Raw genomic sequence first — 19,343 nt, 5'->3', positions numbered from 1 at the left:
TATTACTTTTATGTGCCAGGTACTTTTCTAAATACATTATGTATATTATGGCATTTAATCCTCATGAGGATTGGAGAACTCTATGAGGTAACAACTATTAATGACCCATTTTCCAGATGAGAAATGGAAACATATGGAGGTTAAGTAGTGATATGGAAAGAAAGGATTGGAATTATAGCTGAAGACTAGAATTGAGCTGAGAACATGAAATGTGGAGCCAGACTGCCAGGATTTGAATCCTGGCTCTGCTACATACTACCTCTCTGAACTTGGGCAAGTTTTTAAACTTCTCTGTGACTTAATTTCTTCATCTGATATATGGGACAAGATATGAGTTGTTATAAAGATTACATGTATTTAAAGAATAACACCTGGCACATAAGTGGCCCTATATATATTTGCTTTTGACATTGTCATCCTTATCCTATCATCTCACTTAGGTAGATAAAAGTGTCTTTGCATTTTGGACATGATCATCTATCAGATGTATTTGGGTAGAAGAATGCAGAGAACTATAGAACCAAGGATAGAATCTTAGTATTCACCATTGGTACTTTGGTACTTTGAATTATTGTTGTTAATGAAGAAAGTATACATTCCATAACATAGACCTCACATTTTTAGGTACAGTGTTAGTTTCTTTAATAGAATCAAAAGGTGGTGGCTGGGCGAGGTGGCTCACACCTGTAATCCCAGCACTTTGGGAGGCTGAGGCGGGGAGATCACTTGGGCTCAGGAGTTTGAGACCAACCTGGCTGACATAGAGAAACCCTGTCTCTACTAAAAATACAAAAATTGGCCTGGTGTGTTGGCATGCGCCTGTAATCCTAGCTGCCGGGAGACTGAGGCATGAGAATCACTTGAACCCAGGAGGCAGAGGTTGCAGTGAGCCTAGATCTCGCCACTGCACTCCAGCATGGGTGACAGAGTGAGACTCCACCTCAATAAACATATAAATAAATAAATAACCAAATAACCAAATAAATAAAAGAGTCAAGCAGTGGCTATTCAAAATATACTAGCATATTTTATCCAAGTGCCCTTAGAATCAATACCTTGCATGTAATAGCCTTTATGGTAAACATTTGGTTTGTTATATTTTAAAAATATGTATATGTTCTGCCTTGATGTTAAGTGCTTCTTCAAACTTTTTTTTCTTGGTAAGGGCATATCAAGTTTGCATTATTGATTATTAAGATTTATTTGGAGTTTAAAAGCTTGATATATCATTGTTAATAATAGACATCTTTTTTATATGTGTGGGTTTCTGTTCAATAAAGTGCTCTTTGGGGTTTATATTTGCCTTTGTGTTATTAGATTAATTCATGTTTGACTTTCCTAATCACTTTGTTGCATGTTCCTCCTTTGTGTAATAGATACTGGTTCATACTGGATTTACAACTCCATATATATTGAGTGCTTTTCTGTTGTCTTCTGATCTCTTTTTCAGGAATCTTTTCATGTGGGAAAGGATTTTAAAATGTGTACCCACTGACCATTTTCACAGTAGAGTATCAGTTCTCTTTCTCTGCAGATCAAGGGATTATAAGCAGCTTGTATATATATATATTTACATATGGTGTAAGTAGTGAAAGCTTTCATTTTGAATCACTAGTTGTGGGGCTTTGTGATAGATTATTAATCTTTTTTTTCCTTGCCAGACATGTGCAATCCAGATTTCATGAAAGACAACCTCTCTCTGCCCTCTCGAATAATGGTTAAAATATTCTAGTTATTTTTCCTAATGTATGTACTTTGTGTTGAACAGAAGATTTGTGTTTTTCTGGACAAATTCCATAACTTTTTTTATTGTTTATAACCTTGGATATTTTATATTTTCAAGTCTCTTCTTTAGGGGGGTGGAATGGAATAGATTTGTGAGGGTAGAAGGGAGTTAACTGAACAGCTGTGCTGTTTTTCCCAGAGTATTTTCCTCATCCAGGATACCTGGGAGCCCCAATTTAATGTGTGTATTCTTTATCCTAGGAGAGGAGGAGGGGGCAGGGAGAAATTTTGGTTATTAAGAAGTTGGAATATGAAGCTTGATGAATGATCAGATAAAATCTTACATGTAAGCTTAAGTATTACTTTTGAGATTTAAGTATTTCAGAAATTGCTACATATTCACCAAGTTTCTCGAAACCATTGATTTTTCTGTAAAGGGTTTTGGTAACTATTGTGTGAGTTGATTATGCCATAAAAATGAATGGAAACTGAAACATCTGAGAGTTCCGTAAAATGAGAAATCAAATGCAAATGAATACAATGACAAACTCGCTAGGGGAGGTGCTAGTAGGAAAATCAAGGCAGCAGGAGACTTTAAAAAAATGACTGTGCATGTTCCTTTTAAAAAATATGTTTATTCTACTTTTCTTTCCGCCAATTATTGTATCCCTTTTTTTGATGGGCCAGAAAGTAGAAAATATATCAGACATCTAAAGCTGTTATACATCTGGAATAACCTCTAGCATTTCTGGAGTTAGTCAGTGGTTTGTGCTTTACACAAACCTCTTTTCCAAGAACTTCTCCTGTTTGGTATTTACTTCAAGTTTACTGAATCAGTTTCAACTTTTGGTTATAAGTTACAGAAAACCCAGCCTAAGCCAGCTTAAGCCAAAGAGGGAATTTATTTGTTCACATAACCCTTGCTCATTGCAAAGTTAGTTTGTGCATGGCTTGATTCAGGGTGAAAGGAATTACTTGAATTCATGTTTTTGTTCTGTTACCTCTTTCTTGGCCTCACTCACACAAGCTCTTCCCTCGGTTACAAGATGTCTGCCAGCAGTTCCCTGGGTTATATCTTTCTAGTTGAAATCCAGCAGAAAAGAGTGATAATCTTGTGCCTCTGCGTGGGTCATGTGCCCTTCTCTGAGCAAATCATTGTGGCCATTACAGTGTGATTTAGTAATTGACTTAGACCTAGGTCATATGTTCAATCTGGAGCTAGGGTAGACTTGACTACCAGAAATACATGGTCTGAGAATGGAGAAGTAGTGATTTCCTAAAGGGAAATCAGAATATGTTTAGCAGGAGAAGAGCAAATGAGTGCTAGACTGGCAAAAAATAATAGATGTTTCTATATATTTACTAAACTTCAAAACACACCAGGAATAAAGGACAATAATTTAAAAACTCTAAAATAGCTCACAAAATGAGTCTTAAACTGTGGAAGATACATCTGGTGACATTGAGTCAAAGCTTTTGGGTCCCATCTCTTTTTTCCTTCTGTCACAGTAAGGGACAGTAAGGTTGATGTTTCTCAAGGAGGCTGTTCCTGCTAGGTCAGCAGTAAATGTTTGCTAAAAGGATTTTCCTGGAAAGTACTCAGTGGAAAGACCCATGGTTCCCTTTAGTCCAGGATGGCTTGATCCTGGTGTTATTTCTGGTGTCCCTGGCCCGTTCTTACAAGGATTTTCTGACTCTGAGTGGGTACTAGTGATCAGTGCTGTACTAGAATCTTAGGAGAATGAGTTCTTTTGTGTAGAAAGTGATACTTTTTGCTCCTTATTTCGGGTGTCCCATGGAGTGAGTATGAGTTCTGAGTGTACTTCACACTTGCCTCTTAAAGTTCTAAGCCACAGCATTAACAGGATATGCATTGTGGGATTAGACCATTAAAATTTTCATGGCAGTCATGTGCTGCCACATTGTAATCTCTGATTAAATACAGCATACACATCACGCCTCATTACATCTTTTCTAAATCTTTTGATTGAATTATAAACACTTTGTGATTTTTCCACATTATAATATATAGTCCCCTACATAGACTATCCCTTCTACCTTAACTAAGTAAATTAAGTTTACAAAGGTATTTCCTTGGCTTCCCTTATTGGTAAGTTGCCCAGTTTTCACCTTTGTTGCTATTCTTCTTGGCATTTCTCCCAGTTCTACTTCCCTTTCGTCAGTCAGGCCCACCTTCATACACTTTATTTTTATATTGTACATTCCTCTGCAGGCAGACTGCCTGTCATTGCCAGATCTGTAGTGAGCCCTTCTTCCCTGTCAGAAGCCTGACCCCATAGCACGCTGTAACAGTGGTTATTTGGAGTGATGTGGTTTAGTGGAAAGACCTTTGGATGTGGAGCAGGAAGACCAAGCTTCAGTGCTTGGGTTGTTACTTATTAGCTCTGTGACCCTGGGTACATTGTGTAACTCCTCTCAGCTTCAGTTTCCTAATCCTGAAATTGATCTAATATCATATTACTTGCTTTACCTACATCAGTGTTTTCTTGTGGGAAAAAAACATGGTAAGTGTCAGAGGACTCTGTAACCTGTAAAGTTCTATACAAATGTAAATTGCCACTTTTTACTGTTAAGGTAAAAACTTTAAAAAGTGGTATTTAGTTTTAAATCACAAGTGATTTAAGAATCGTATGATGTTTGTTGAAATAGTGGATATTCTTCAGCATTAGAAAAACATATGGAAAGATCATTGTGTCTTATCTTACTTTTGTTTAATCTTAGGAAATCAAGAAATATATATAAGTTAATATTCCAGGAAATGGAAAGTTAGTTCCTTGGATGGCAAATTTCTAATTTTAACAGTTTTATATGGAGATCTTCTAAAATTGCATTGCATAATTATCTGTACTTTTAACTAGAGTGTACTTTTAACTGCTTCATTCCTTTTAATTATATAAATTATAGAGAAAAACATAACACGAGCACATTGTAAAAATTTCAAATAATACAAAAGGGTACAAAAGAGGAAGTTAATGTCTTCACATCTACCCTTCAATTTTACTTCCTTGAGGTTGTGTCAGTTAATTTCTTGTGGATTCTTTCACCACATACGTATGTATATCTTGTTTTACACAAGGGATTAATACCATATGTGATGTTTTATACCTTACCGTTTTTCATTTTCAACTTCTGATATATTTTAGATACCTTCCCATACCAGTACATATAGGTCTTATGTGTGTGTAACAGAATGTATTTTTTTTCAGTCTCCTGGATGAAAGTGACTTCTAACTTTTTAATGTTTTGTTGCTACAGTCAAAGCTGCAGGGAACTTTTGTACATAGGTATTGGCATATTTGTGTTGTGGTCATTGGATGTATTAATGAAATGGAATTACTGAGTCAAAGGACATGTTCATTTTTTATAACAATTTTTTGGGAGAACTGAGAGGATGCTAACTAAGCAATATATGATTCTTTAGTGCTAAGGCACTTTCAGTTGTGGGAAAAGACTCTAGATAGTCTTTAAGACCTACGTAAATTAGGAAAGATGGATTTTGCTTTTGGCACCTTTTGGCTTCTCTGCATGGTCTGACTCTTCTTCGTCTTCTGAATAATTTTGCTTAAGGTGTTCACTATTAATTCCACCACACAAGTCTCTCTTAGGATTCTAAGCAAGGTTATAGACCTGTTACTATTACTCCTACTGCTACTACTGTTATTTTTACGAATTATTTTATTATTAAATTCTCCACTTCTGTTTTCGTCCTTTTAGTCTTTGTCTGAGAGCCTGCTGTCAGAGTTTTCTTCCTAAAAGTTCAGATATGATCATGTCATCTTTCCACTTAAAAATATGTGGGTGTGTAAAACAGTTTGGCCCTAATCTGACTTCCCATTTTGCACTATTTTACCATACACACTATGTTCAAACACAAAGAACTATTCACTGGTAATGCACTTTATGTATTTTTATGCTCAGTGCCTTTGCACATGCCTTATGTATCTTTCCCTCTTTGGTCACCTGATAAACTTTGTTCACTCTTTTAGAGTCAGCTCAAAAGTCATCTCTGTGAAGCCCTTCCTGAGTGGTAGAATGGTAAGGTAGATGGTCGAGGCTGGCAGGAATTGTATCATTCAAGGCCTTAAATGTTGTATTAGATGGTTTGGATTTTAAGAGTACTGGTTCTGATGCATAATCAGCTTTAAGAACTGCTGTCCTGGAGTGCTCCTATTGCTAATCCTGTTGTTGCAGGCATCACTTAGTATTGTAATTAATTGTTCCTATTCCCTTCCCATAAAATTCTGAGTGTCATGAAGACAGGGATCATGTAACAGACTTTCAGTAAATCCTTGTTAGTGCCTACCTTCTACAGTTCTGTTTGGGTGTTAAATGAAATGAAACCTGTGGAGTGGCTGACTAGTAAGAACTCAGTAAATGCAAGCTGTTATTGTTATCACCATTGTTAACACTGGATAGATTAATCCTGACTCGAGGAACATAGGGTGATTTCTTGAAAGAGGCAAAGTTTGATCCAGGCCTTAAAAGACTGTGTAAGGATTACATTGGTGAGTTTCGATCAATTTTTAAGACCTTATGCAAGTGCCTATGAAAGTAAAACTTAAATGAAGTATCTGTACTTATCTATTTATGGCATTTGAAAGGGGAGCGTATGTCTAATTTTTTGTATCCTTACTATCTAATAGGTATTAAATGTTGAATTAATGCGTCATTTTATATGCATAAGTAATTATGTCCAAAAGGTGGAGTTTAGCTAAGATTGCGAAAGACTTATTAGAAAATTAAAATTCTTAATTTTGTGTGAACTTAAAACCTCACTTGAATTCATTTTTACTGATCTAAAAGCATTAAGGCAGTATATGTATTTTAAAACCATTTGTGCATGTGCCCTTGAGACAAGTTGGTGGGTGTATTTTTATCAAAACCATATACACAGTGACATATTAAATGTATCATATTATTATACTAATCATGTGACTAAAGAAACAAAAGTAACCAGAGGACTAAAGCCTATCAAAACCATCTTTTTGTTTTCGTACAATGAAATTCTTCTTAAATTTGCCAGTGAATTCATACCAATTGAAACCAGATGTAGACTTCCGTCTTTTAACGTATTAGCTCAGCTATAAATGTCTTATTTTCATCCCTGATTGCTGAGTATTTCATTCATGGTTTATTATCTCTCTACCACCCTTCTTTAAAAAAATACAGCAAAACAGACTATAAAATGTGATTCAAAGGATTTAAAAATGACATCGCACCATTTGTATAGTGACCTAAATGAAATGAAATCTGTAATGTATTGAGGATAACCTAATTAAATCCACAAATGAAGTATTCTGTTGATAAAATATTTTGTATTCCAATCAATGGTGTCCACAAATTTTTTTTTGTTTGTTTTAAGGGATTCTTAACAGATACCACTGAAGAAAGTGCTAGCTGTGATTTGAGAATGGATCTAACGCTTTTCCATCTTGGAACTGAATTCTTACATTACCTTCTTCTATATGAAGCAGATCCTCTCTCATGTGTTTTCTCCCTCTTGGTGTTTTCAGTATAAATCTGACCATTTTGAAATAGTTGGGTATGGACCTATCCAGCCTCATGAAAAGTCTTACAGATATGAGAAAGGTACTGCTTTAAATTTTATGTCACAATAGAAAGAAGTAGTTCTCTTTGTTGCCAAATAAAATCTAGCTACTTTTGGTAATTGGCTGTGCTTATATGTGAATGAAATTTGTTAAAACAGCTAGAGATTATTTGAAAACAAAACTCCATCTATCTAGGAAAATGACTGTCAACTTCTTTATTTTTTAATAACAAAAAGGTTAACATATGTCCAAATGACATGAAATGAGCATGATACAAACATCTAGATCAGAACCTGCTGTATGGTGTCCACTAAGTATACGTTCTTATTTCCTTCCACTCTCCTCCTTTTCCATTAGTGACACACAATACTTGTAGAGTGCCTTAAACCTTGATACAGATATTTCTCTTGTCCAAAGTTCATTTGGCACCATTGATATTTAAAAGAGACCAACTAAACATTTATCTTCCAAATTTGCTAAGATTTGTCTCCGTTTTGGTACAAGGCTGAAATTTGGGCTATCACTTTTTGTCATTTTTCTTATTGTAGTGGAAGGAAGAAAACTGGGCCTTACTTGGTTTCTGAGTGCCATTTTATAATTGTTATATTTCTATTCTTTAGTTCATTATTTGAGTTATTCTATTAGTATTCTTTCCTTTCTCTGGATAGTGAGCTACTTTTTTTATTTAAAGCTTGATTTTAATGCCACTTCCTCTATCTGTTCCTAATTAATTGCACTCCTTTTTGGTTATGTTTCACTTTGAAAGAGCTTTTTATGATCATTTATGAGTCTCTAAGTCTGTATTTCCTGCTAGATTGGAGCCCCATGAGGTTAGGTTAGAGATTTAAAAAAAAATTAAATCTAGAGTAGGTGCTCAATAAATAATTTTTCAGTGGATCAATGTTTCCTAGTGCTTCTTGGAAAATACTTCTGAATTCTTATGTCACTTTTACACTCTGGTTTACATTCTGGTTATATATGTGCTGTTATTCACAGCAATATTGTAACCCCTGGGGTAATTTTAATTTTATATTTGATACTTTATTGTTTTAATTTGCCTTTCTTTGATAATTAGAGCAGTTTAGTAGTTTCCATGTATGTTAATTAGCTCTTTTTTTTAGTTTTGTGAATTTTATATTCATTTCTTAGGCCTGTTTATTTATTGAGATTTTATTGTTTTTCTGAAGGTTTTATATGAGCTCTTTATGTTCTAAATAAATAATTATATATATTAATATCTTGCTATGACTATTTTTTTCTTTTTAAAAATTTATTTAGTTTTTTTTAGAGACAAGGCCTCACTATGTTGCCCAGCCTGGACTTGAACGAACTCCTGGGCTCATGTGATCCTCCTACCTCAGTCTGCTGGGTAGCTGAGACTATAGGCCTGTGCCACCATAACTGGCTATTTTTCTGAGTTTTCTAAGGTTATGTAGAACCTTGTATGTATTCTAAGCTTATGTATTTTAAGTTTTTGTGTAGACAAAACTAATAAGTTCTCATAATTCTTTCTTTGCTTTTTTTGATTAGAAACTATCTTTCCTGCTTAGTGATTTGAAACTTACTTTGGTTTTCTTCTAAGTATTTTAAAAATGTTTAAATCTTTGATTTATATATTTGTTTTAGCAGAATTAAGCATCTGTTTTCAATAAAATGCTCATAAAGCCACCCATTAATGTACTCAGGGTGAAAGGAATCAAAAAAATTATTGGCCAGGTGAGTGTGCTTACTTCTACAATTCATTAACAGGTATATTTGTTTTGTTTGGCTGGCATACCATTGAAAATAATTTAAATTTGAATGCTGAGCTGGGGCAGGTACTCTGTCTGATATTCAGGGATGATTTTTTTTTACTGCCTATTTATGGCTGGTATCTGTTCTTACTGTTGTTTACCACTGGTAGCTGTTTTGATTGGTTGGTATTGTGGTTGGCAACTGTTCTAATTAGACATTTGCTTTAATGACTGTCAGATATTTTGAATATCACACTTAGAACAAGTCTCAAAACCCCCAGTTTTTCTTTTTTTTTTTTTTGAGATGGAATCTCGCTCTGTCACCCAGGCTGGAGTGCAGTGGTGTGATCTATGCTCACTACAAGCTCCACCTCCCGGGTTCATGCCATTCTCCTGCCTCAGCCTCCCGAGCAGCTGGGACTACCGGTGCCTGCCACCACACCCGGCTAATTTTTTTGTACTTTTGGTAGAGACGGGGTTTCACTGTGTTAGCCAGGATGGTCTCGATCTCCTGACCTTGTGATCCACCTGCCTCGGCCTCCCAAAGTGCTGGGATTACAGGCGTGAGCCACCGTGCCTGGCCCCAGTTTTTCTTATATTAGACTAATTAATATATTTATGTTTGTGACATCTGGCAGTGGTGGGATGGAAGTAATATTGATTGTTGAAGAAATGTGAGGTTTGCTACTTAGTAGTTGTATGACATTCGGTAGTCCATTTAATTTCTCTGAATTCGTTTCCTCATCTGTTAAAAGGAATAATAATAAGTGTTTCTGCTTACTTACTTAAGTAGAGAAATCACATAAAATACTTTTTATAAACTGTAAATAAATATAAAAATTTAAGACAACAGTATGCCTTTACGTTCTAGAAAATATTTCTCCACCTGTTTATTGTTGTTTAAAGTGATTTTATTGAGGGATAGGAACCTTTCATTTCATAATTGAATTTAAAAGTCTTAAAGTACAGATACTGCTTATAAGCCTTAATACTAAATTGGGTTGTTAAAATAAATTTAAATTAAGCTCTATTCATGTACTTGTATGAATGACTGGATATTGCATCATTTTTTGATTAAGGAGGATATGAAGCGAATGGGAAGACATTGACTCTCTGAAGTAGTGGGAGGGATTTGTTACCAAAGGGAGGAAAGCATAATGAAAGAGAGGCTGTATAAGCTTCAGATCTGCACTCTCCACCTTTAACAGTTCAGAGCCAAATTCAGGTTATGCCCTCAGATATTCTTGTCTGCTCATTAGGACTGGGATTATCAGTTTCCCTGTCTGTGTATACCCAGCACCTTGAAGAGTATCAGCGCTGTGGTAGAGCCAGTCAAGAATATATTTACTAAATGAACACATAGATTGATGCCCAAATGAGTGAGAATTTTATTTAGTGAAGATTGCCTCTACATGAAGATACTTTGATAACATAGAATCATAGAGTTGGAATGACCCTTTCAAGTCATTGAGCAAAGCCAGACAGTTCATGAATTAGTATAATATCCCTGGAAAATCCTCCTTTAGACTTGCTGTGGATTTGTCCAGTGGCTTTATAGCATTAAAATCAGACAGATCCTAAGACCCTGAAGTACAGTCAGTTTATTTAATTCTGAACATTCTTTAGTAGAGCAGTGATATATAGGGTACAGGAGCAGAGATAACAAATCAGAGTTAATAGAAAATTAGTGACTTATTGGTTGGAAATAGAATGTTAAGAGATAAAAATTGAAGTCTAGGTAACTAAAAAGGTCTGTACTGAAGTAACTAAATAAGACACAATTTTATGGGCTGATGCTGCCTTTATTAACACCCCAAGCTTTTTAGTCTTTATACAAAGAGTGGAGGATGAGGACAGACGAGAAAACCTAGGTGCGTATGACAGCACCACCACCTTGCCCACCGTCTGTAGTGGTCCATTATGGTGGCCCTAAACACACTCCTACCTCCCACTCCCCCACATTTGGCTGCACACCACTAACTTAGAAAGATTGGGAACATCAGATGAAGGTGTCTCCTTTCTTTTTGTATCGACAAGTCTGTACCCATTCATTCATTATTTATCAAGTGCTATCTGTACGCCAGGCATAGTTCCAAGCATTGTGGATACATCAGTGAACAAAGTGTTCACAAAACATTCTTGTTGACCCTTTCTAGTGCAGTACTGTCCAAAAGAAACACAAGCCACATGTAATTTTAAATTTTTGAGTAGCCACATTAAAAAAAGTGAAATTAACTTTCATAATGTATCACACATATTAATATATAACAATATTATATAATATGAAATACCATATTTAATACTTATTATATTAAACATTAACATTTTATATGTTCAACATTAATATATTAATATCATAACATAATATGTAAATATTTAGTGGGTAATCAATATGTGAATTTTTAACAAAATAGCTTGCATTCTTTTTGTACTAAGCCTTGATCTTTGGTGTATATTTTACATTTATAGCATATCTGAAATTAGAATACCCACGATTCAAATGTTTAGGAGCCATGTGTGGTTAGTGGTTACTCTATTGGATGGTGCAGCTTTAGAGTATGGTGCTTGCTTTCTCTGCGCTGTCAAGTCAGACCATCTAGTCTGAAGGAGAGAATAAATTCCTGAAAGTACCAGAATTTTCAGATAATCCAGACTGCTTACCTATGGCCAGGAAAGCCTTACATGATCTGGTCCTTGCCTGTCTCTCAGATCTCATCTAGAGCTAGTCTTCTGGTGCATTAAACTTCAGCCTTCTTTATTCAACTCAAATATGGTGAGCTTTTTCTTGAATCAAGGCATTTTCCCCCCTCAGTTTTATTTTTATTGTGCCAAGATACACATAAATAAAATTTGCCATCTTAGCCATTTTTAAGTGTGCAGTTCAGTGGCATTAAATACATTTATAAAGTTGTGTAAGCATCCCCATTATCCATCCCCCTAACTCTTTTCATCTTGTAAGACTGAAACTCTGTACCCATTAAGCACTAACTGTCCATTCTGTGCTACCTCGGCCCCTGGCAACCACTGTTCTACTGTCTATCTGTGTGATTTTGGTAACTCTGAGTATTTCATATAAGCAGGATCATACATTAGTTGCCTTTTTTTGTGACCGACTTACTTCATTTAGCATAATGTACTCAAGGTTCAGCCATGTTGTAGCATATTGCAGAATTGCCTTCCCTTTTAAGGCTGAATAAAATTCCATTGTATGTTTCTACCACATTTTACTTATTCATTTGTCTGTCGAATGACATTTGGGTTGCTTCCACTTTTTAGCCATTGTGAATAATGCTACTATGAACATGGGTGTACGTTCATCGTGAAGTGAAACTTGTTCAAAAACACCTCTTTGAGACCCTGCATTTAATTCTTTTGAGTATTTACCCAAAAGTGGAATTGCTGGGTCAAAAGGTAATTTTATGTTTAACTTTTAAAGGAATCTTCATACTATTTTCCACAGAGGCTGTACCATTTTACATTCCCATTAGCTATACACAAAGTTTCCAATTTCTCTACTTCTTTGCCAACATTTGTTCTTTTCTGTCTTTTGATAATAGCCATCATAATGGGTGTGAAGTGGTATCTCATTATGTTTTTGATTTATATTTCTCTTATGATTAGTGATGTTGAGGATCTTTCCACGTGCCTCTTGGCCATTTGTATACCTTTGGAGAAATGTCTATACGAGTCCTTTACCCATTTTTGAATTTGATTTTTTTATTGTTAAGTTTTAGGAGTTCTCTATATATTCTGTATATTAATGTCTTATCAGATACGTAATTTGTAAATGTTTTCTCCCATTCTGTGGGTTGTCTTTTTACTCTGTTGATATTGTCTTGGGATGCGCAGGTTTTTTTTTTTTTAATTTTCATGAAGTCCAATTTGTCTGTTTTATTCTTGTGTTCTCTGTGCCTTTTTGGTCGTATCTGAGAAATCATTACCAAATCTGGTATCATGAGGTTTTTGCCCTGTTTTATTTTTTCCCAAGAGTGGTATAGTTTTAGGTCTTATGTTTAGGTCTTTGATTCATTTTCAATTAATTTTTGTATATGGTGCTAGGTAAGGATTCTACTTATTCTTTAGCACACGGATATCCAGTTGTGCCAGCACTGTTTCTTGAAAATACTGTTCATTTCCTATTGAATGTTCTTGACACTCTTGTTGAAAATAATTTGATTATATATACAAGGGTTATTTCTGGGTTTTCTACTCTGTTCCTCCCATCTATCTGTCTGTGTTTATGCCAATATCACATTGTTTTGATTACTATAGCTTTGTAATAAGTTTTGAAATCAGGAACTATGAGAATTATAGCTTTGTTCTTCTATTTTCAGTGTTGTTTTGGGGCCCCTTGAGATTTCATACAAATTTTAGGATAAGTTTTTCTATTTCTGCAATAAACATCATTGGGATTTTGATAGGGATTACATTGAATCTGTAGGTTGCTTTGGGTAGCATGGGCATCTTAAAAACATTAAATTTTCTTATCTATGAAGATATGATAGGTTTTTATTTATTAATGTCCTAAAATTTTTTTTTAGCAGTTTTTTGTAGTTTTCATTGTACAGATATTTCCCCTCCTTGGTGAAATTAATTCCTAAGTATTTTATTCTTTAAAATAAAGAAATTATATTTCTATTGTAAATAGAATTTTTTTTGTAGTTTCCTTTTCAGATTGCTCATTGGTAATGTATAAAAATATATCTGATTTTCTTGGGTTGATTTGTATACTGCTACTTTGTTGAATTTATTTATTAGTTCTTTTTTTTATTATACTTTAAGTTTTAGGGTACATGTGCACAACATGCAGGTTAGTTACATATGTATACATGTGCCATGTTAGTGTGCTGCACCCATTAACTCATCATTTAACGTTAGGTATATCTCCTAATGCTATCCCTCCCCACTCCCCCCACCCTACAACAGGCCCCGGTGTGTGATGTTCCCCTTCTGTGTCCATGTGTTCTCATTGTTCAATTTCCATCTATAAGTGAGAACATGCGGTGTTTGGTTTTTTTGTCCTTGCAATAGTTTGCTGAGAATGATGGTTTCCAGCTTCATCCATGTCCCTACAAAGAACATGAACTCATCATTTTCTATGGCTGCATAGTATTCCATGGTGTATATGCGCCACATTTTCTTAATCCAGTCTATCATTGTTGGACATTTGGGTTGGTTCCAAGTCTTTGCTATTGTGAATAGTGCCGCAGTAAACATACGTGTGCATGTGTCTTTATAGCAGTATGTTTTATAATCCTTTGGGTATATACGCAGTAATGGGATGGCTGGGTCAAATGGTATTTCTAGTTCTAGATCCCCGAGGAATCGCCGCACCGGCTTCCACAATGGTTGAACTAGTTTACAGTCCCATCAACAGTGTAAAAGTGTTCCTATTTCTCCACATCCTCTCCAGCGCCTGTTGTTTCCTGACTTTTTAATGATCACCATTCTAACTGGTGTGAGATGGTATCTCATTGTGGTTTTGATTTACATTTCTCTGATGGTGAGTGATGATGAGCATGTTTTCATGTGTCTTTTGGCTGCATAAGTGTCTTCTTTTGAGAAGTGTCTGTTCATATCCTTTGCCCACTTTTTGATGGGGTTGTTTGTTTTTTTCTTGTAAATTTGTTTGAGTTCATTGTAGATTCTGGATATTAGCCCTTTGTCAGATGAGTAGATTGCAAAAATTTCCTCCCGTTCTGTAGGTTGCCTGTTCATTCTGATGGTAGTTTCTTCTGCTGTGCAGAAGCTGTTTAGTTTAATTAGATCCCATTTGTCAGTTTTGGCTTTCGTTGCCATTGCTTTTAGTGTTTTAGACATGAAGTCCTTGCCCATGCCTATGTCCTGAATGGTATTGCCTATGTTTTCTTCTAGGGTTTTTCTGGTTTTAGGTCTAACATGTAAGTCTTTAATCCATCTTGAATTAATTTTTGTATAAGGTGTAAGGAAGGGATCCAGTTTCAGCTTTCTTCATATGGCTAGCCAGTTTTCCCAGCACCATTTATTAAATAGGGAATCCTTTCTCCATTTGTTGTTTTTGTCAGGTTTGTGAAAGATCAGGTAGTTGTAGATATGTGGCATTATTTCTGAGGGCTCTGTTCTGTTCCATTGGTCTGTTTCTCTGTTTTGGTACCAGTACCATGCTGTTTTGGTTACTATAGCCTTGTAGTATAGTTTGAAGTCAGGTAGTGTGATGCCTCCAGCTTTGTTCCTTTGGCTCAGGATTGACTTGGCAATGTGGGCTCTTTTTGGGTTCCATATGAACTTTAAAATAGTTTTTTCCAATTCTGTGAAGAAAGTCATTGGTAGCTTGATGGCGATGGCATTGAATCTATAAATTACCTTGGACAGTATGGCCATTTTCACGATATTGATTCTTCCTACCCATGAGCATGGAATGTTCTTGCATTTGTTTGTATCCTCTTTTATTTCATTGAGCAGTGGTTTATACTTCTCCTTAAAGAGGTCCTTCATGTCCCTTGTAAGTTGGATTCCTAGGCATTTTATTCTCTTTGAAGCAATTGTGAATGGGAGTTCACTCATGATTTGTCTCTCTGTTTGTCTGTTATTGGTGTATAAAAATGCTTATGATTTTGGCACATTGATTTTGTATCCTGAGACTTTGCTGAAGTTGCCTGTTGGCTTAAGGAGATTTTGGGCTGAGACAATATGGGGTTTTCTAGATATCCAATCATGTCATCTGCAGACAGGGGCAATTTGACTTCCTCTTTTCCTAATTGAATACCCTTGATTTCCTTCTCCTGCCTAATTGCCCTGACCAGAACTTCCAACACTGTGTTGAGTAGGAGTGGTGAGAGAGGGCATCCCTGTCTTGTGCCAGTTTTCAAAGGGAATGCTTCCAGTTTTTCCCCATTCAGTATGATATTGGCTGTGGGTTTGTCATAGATAGCTCTTATTATTTTGAGATACGTCCCATCAATACCTAATTTATTGAGAGTTTGTAGCATGAAGGATTGTTGAATTTTGTCAAAGGCCTTTTCTGCATCTATTGAGATAATCATGTGGTTTTTGTCTTTGGTTCTGTTTATATGCTGGATTATGTTTATTCATTTGCGTATGTTGAACCAGCCTTGCATCCCAGGGATGAATCCAACTTGATCATGGTGGATAAGCTTTTTGATGTGCTGCTGGATTCGGTTTGCCAGTATTTTATTGAGGATTTTTGCATCGATGTTCATCAGGGATATTGGTCTAAAATTCTCTTTTTTTTTGTTGTGTCTCTGCCCGGCTTTGGTATCAGGATGATGCTGGCCTCATAAAATGAGTTAGGGAGGATTCCCTCTTTTTCTATTGATTGGAATAGTTTCAGAAGGAATGATACCAGCTCCCCCTTGTATCTCTGGTAGAATTCGGCTGTGAATCCTTCTGGTCCTGGAGTTTTTTTGGTTGGTAAGCTATTGATTATTGCCTCAATTTCAGAGCCTGTTATTGGTCTATTCAGAGATTCAACTTCTTCCTGGTTTAGTCTTGGGAGGGTGTATGTGTCAAGGAATTTATCCATTTCTCCTAGATTTTCTAGTTTATTTGCGTAGAGGTGTTTATAGTATTCTCTGATGGTAGTCTGTATTTCTATGGGATTGGTGGTGATATCCCCTTTATCATTTTTTTATTGCTTCTATTTGATTCTTCTCTCTTTTCTTCTTTATTAGTCTTGCTAGCGGTCTATCAATTTTGTTGATCCTTTCAGAAAACCAGCTCCTAGATTCATTAATTTTTTGAAGGGTTTTTTGTGTCTCTATTTCCTTCAGTTCTGCTCTGATCTTAGTTATTTCTTGCCTTCTGCTAGCTTTTGAATGTGTTTACTCTTGCTTTTCTAGTTCTTTTAATTGTGATGTTAGGATGTCGATTTTAGATCTTTCCTGCTTTCTCTTGTGGGTATTTAGTGCTATAAATTTCCCTCTACACACTGCTTTGAATGTGTCCCAGAGATTCTGGTATGTTGTGTCTTTGTTCTTGTTGGTTTCGAAGAACATCTTTATTTCTGCCTTCATTTCGTTATGTACCCAGTAGTCATTTAGGAGCAGGTTGTTCAGTTTCCATGTAGTTTAGCGGTTTTGAGTGAGTGTCTTAATCCTGAGTTCTAGTTTGATTGCCCTGTGGTCTGAGAGACAGTTTGTTATAATTTCTGTTCTTTTACATTTGCTGAGGAGAGCTTTACTTCCAAGTATGTGGTCAATTTTGGAATAGGTGTGGTGTGGTGCTGAAAAAAATGTATATTCTGTTGATTTGGGGTGTAGAGTTCTGTAGATGTCTATTAGGTCCGCTTGGTGCAGAGCTGAGTTCAATTCCTGGATATCCTTGTTAACTTTCTGTCTGGTTGATCTGTCTAATGTTGACAGTGGGGTGTTAAAGTCTCCCATTATTATTGTGTGGGTGTCTAAGTCTCTTTGTAGGTCACTCAGGACTTGCTTTATGAATCTGGGTGCTCCTGTATTGGGTGCATATATATTTAGGATAGTTAGCTCTTCTTGTTGAATTGATCCCTTTACCATTATGTAATGGCCTTCTTTGTCTCTTTTAATCTTTGTTGGTTTAAAGTCTGTTTTATCAGAGACGAGGATTGCAATGCCTGCCTTTTTTTGTTTTCCATTTGCTTGGTAGATCTTCCTCCATCCCTTTGTTTTGAGCCTATGTGTGTCTCTGCACGTGAGATGGGTTTCCTGAATACAGCACACTGATGGGTCTTGACTCTTTATCCAATTTGCCAGTCTGTGTCTTTTAATTGGAGCATTTAGTCCATTTACGTTTAAGGTTAATATTGTTATGTGTGAATTTGATCCTGCCATTATGATGTTAGCTGGTTATTTTGCTCATTAGTTGATACAGTTTCTTCCTAGCATTCATGGTCTTTACAATTTGGCATGTTTTTGCAGTGGCTGGTAGTGGTTGTTCCTTTCCATGTTTATTGCTTCCTTCAGGAGCTCTTTTAGGGCAGGCCTGGTGGTGACAAAATCTCTCAGCATTTGCTTTTCTGTAAAGGATTTTATTTCTCCTTCACTTATGAAGCTTAGTTTGGCTGGATATGAAATTCTGGGTTGAAAATTCTTTTCTTTAAGAATGTTGAATATTGGCCCCCCTGTCTTCTGGCTTGTAGAGTTTCTGCTGAGAGATCAGCTGTTAGTCTGGTGGGCTTCCCTTTGTGGGTAACCCGACCTTTCTCTTTGGCTACCGTTAACATTTTTTCCTTCATTTCAACTTTGGTGAATCTGACAATTATGTGTCTTGGAGTTGCTCTTCTTGAGGAGTATCTTTGTGGCTTTCTCTGTATTTCCTGAATTTGAATGGTAGCCTGCCTTGGTAGGTTGGGGAAGTTCTCCTGGATAATATCCTGCGGAGTGTTTTCCAACTTGGTTTCATTCTCCCCGTCACTTTCAGGTACACCAATCAGACATAGATTTGGTCTTTTCACCTAGTCCCATATTTCTTGGAGGCTTTGTTCATTTCTTTTTATTCTTTTTTCTCTAAACTTCTCTTCTCACTTCATTTCATTCATTTGATCTTCCATCACTGATACCCTTTCTTCCAGTTGATTGAATCAGCTACTGAGGCTTGTGCATTTGTCACGTAGTTCTCGTGCCTTGGTTTTCAGCTCCATCAGGTCCTTTAAGGACTTCTCTGCATTGGTTATTCTAGTTAGCCGTTTGTCTAATTTTTTTTCAAGGTTTTTAACTTCTTTGCCTGGGTTCGTACTTCTCCTTTAGCTCGGAGTAGTTCGATCATCAGAAGCCTTCTTCTCTCAGCTTGTCAAGTCACTCTCTGTCTAGCTTTGTTCCATTGCTGGTGAGGAGCTGCGTTCCTTTGGAGGAGGAGAGGTGCTCTTATTTTTAGAGTTTCCAGTTTTTCTGCTCTGTTTTTTCCCCATCTTTGTGGTTTTATCTACCTTTGGTCTTTGATGATGGTTATGTACAGATGAGGTTTTGGTGAGGTTTCTGTTTGTTAGTTTTCCTTCTGTCAGGACCCTCAGCTGCAGGTCTGTTGGAGTTTGCTGTAGGTCCACTGCAGACCCTGTTTGCCTGGGTATGAGCAGCGGAGGCTGCAGAACAGTGGATATTGGTGAACAGGAAATGTTTCTGCCTGATCATTCCTCTGGAAGTTTTGTCTCAGAGGAGTACCGGGCTGTGTGAGGTGTCAGTCTGCCCCTACTTGGGGCTGCCTCCCAGTTAGGCTACTCGGGGGTCAGTGACCCACTTGAGGAGGCAGTCTGTCTGTTCTGAGATCTCCAGCTGTGTGCTGGGAGAACCAGTACTCTCTTCAAAGATGTCAGACAGGGACATTTAAGTCTGCAGACGTTTCT

General features: G+C 36.4%; 1 protein-coding gene across 9 annotated transcripts in view; it reads left to right on the top strand.

The window, feature by feature from the left end:
* Positions 1-19,343, top strand: part of STK3 (serine/threonine kinase 3) — a 459,940-nt gene that overhangs the window by 95,748 nt on the left and 344,849 nt on the right. The window contains exons 1-2 of one of the 9 annotated variants that reach the window (XM_063816446.1): positions 7,256-7,335; positions 8,925-9,011. The exons of 7 other annotated variants lie outside the window; for them this stretch is intronic. In XM_063816446.1, coding sequence (XP_063672516.1) covers positions 8,949-9,011 — 63 coding nt within the window. In that variant the 5' untranslated portion in view covers positions 7,256-7,335; positions 8,925-8,948. Of the gene's footprint in view, positions 1-7,255; positions 7,336-8,924; positions 9,012-19,343 lie in introns of those variants that run through there. One more of the 9 variants, XM_054656921.2, reaches the window with a different exon arrangement.

This window comes from Pan troglodytes, chromosome 7 (genome assembly GCF_028858775.2).
Source record: "Pan troglodytes isolate AG18354 chromosome 7, NHGRI_mPanTro3-v2.0_pri, whole genome shotgun sequence".
In the NCBI taxonomy this organism is placed as follows: domain Eukaryota; kingdom Metazoa; phylum Chordata; class Mammalia; order Primates; family Hominidae; genus Pan; species Pan troglodytes.
The sequence above is the reverse complement of the archived record's forward strand: the minus strand, read 5'-3'. Positions and strand labels throughout refer to the sequence as shown.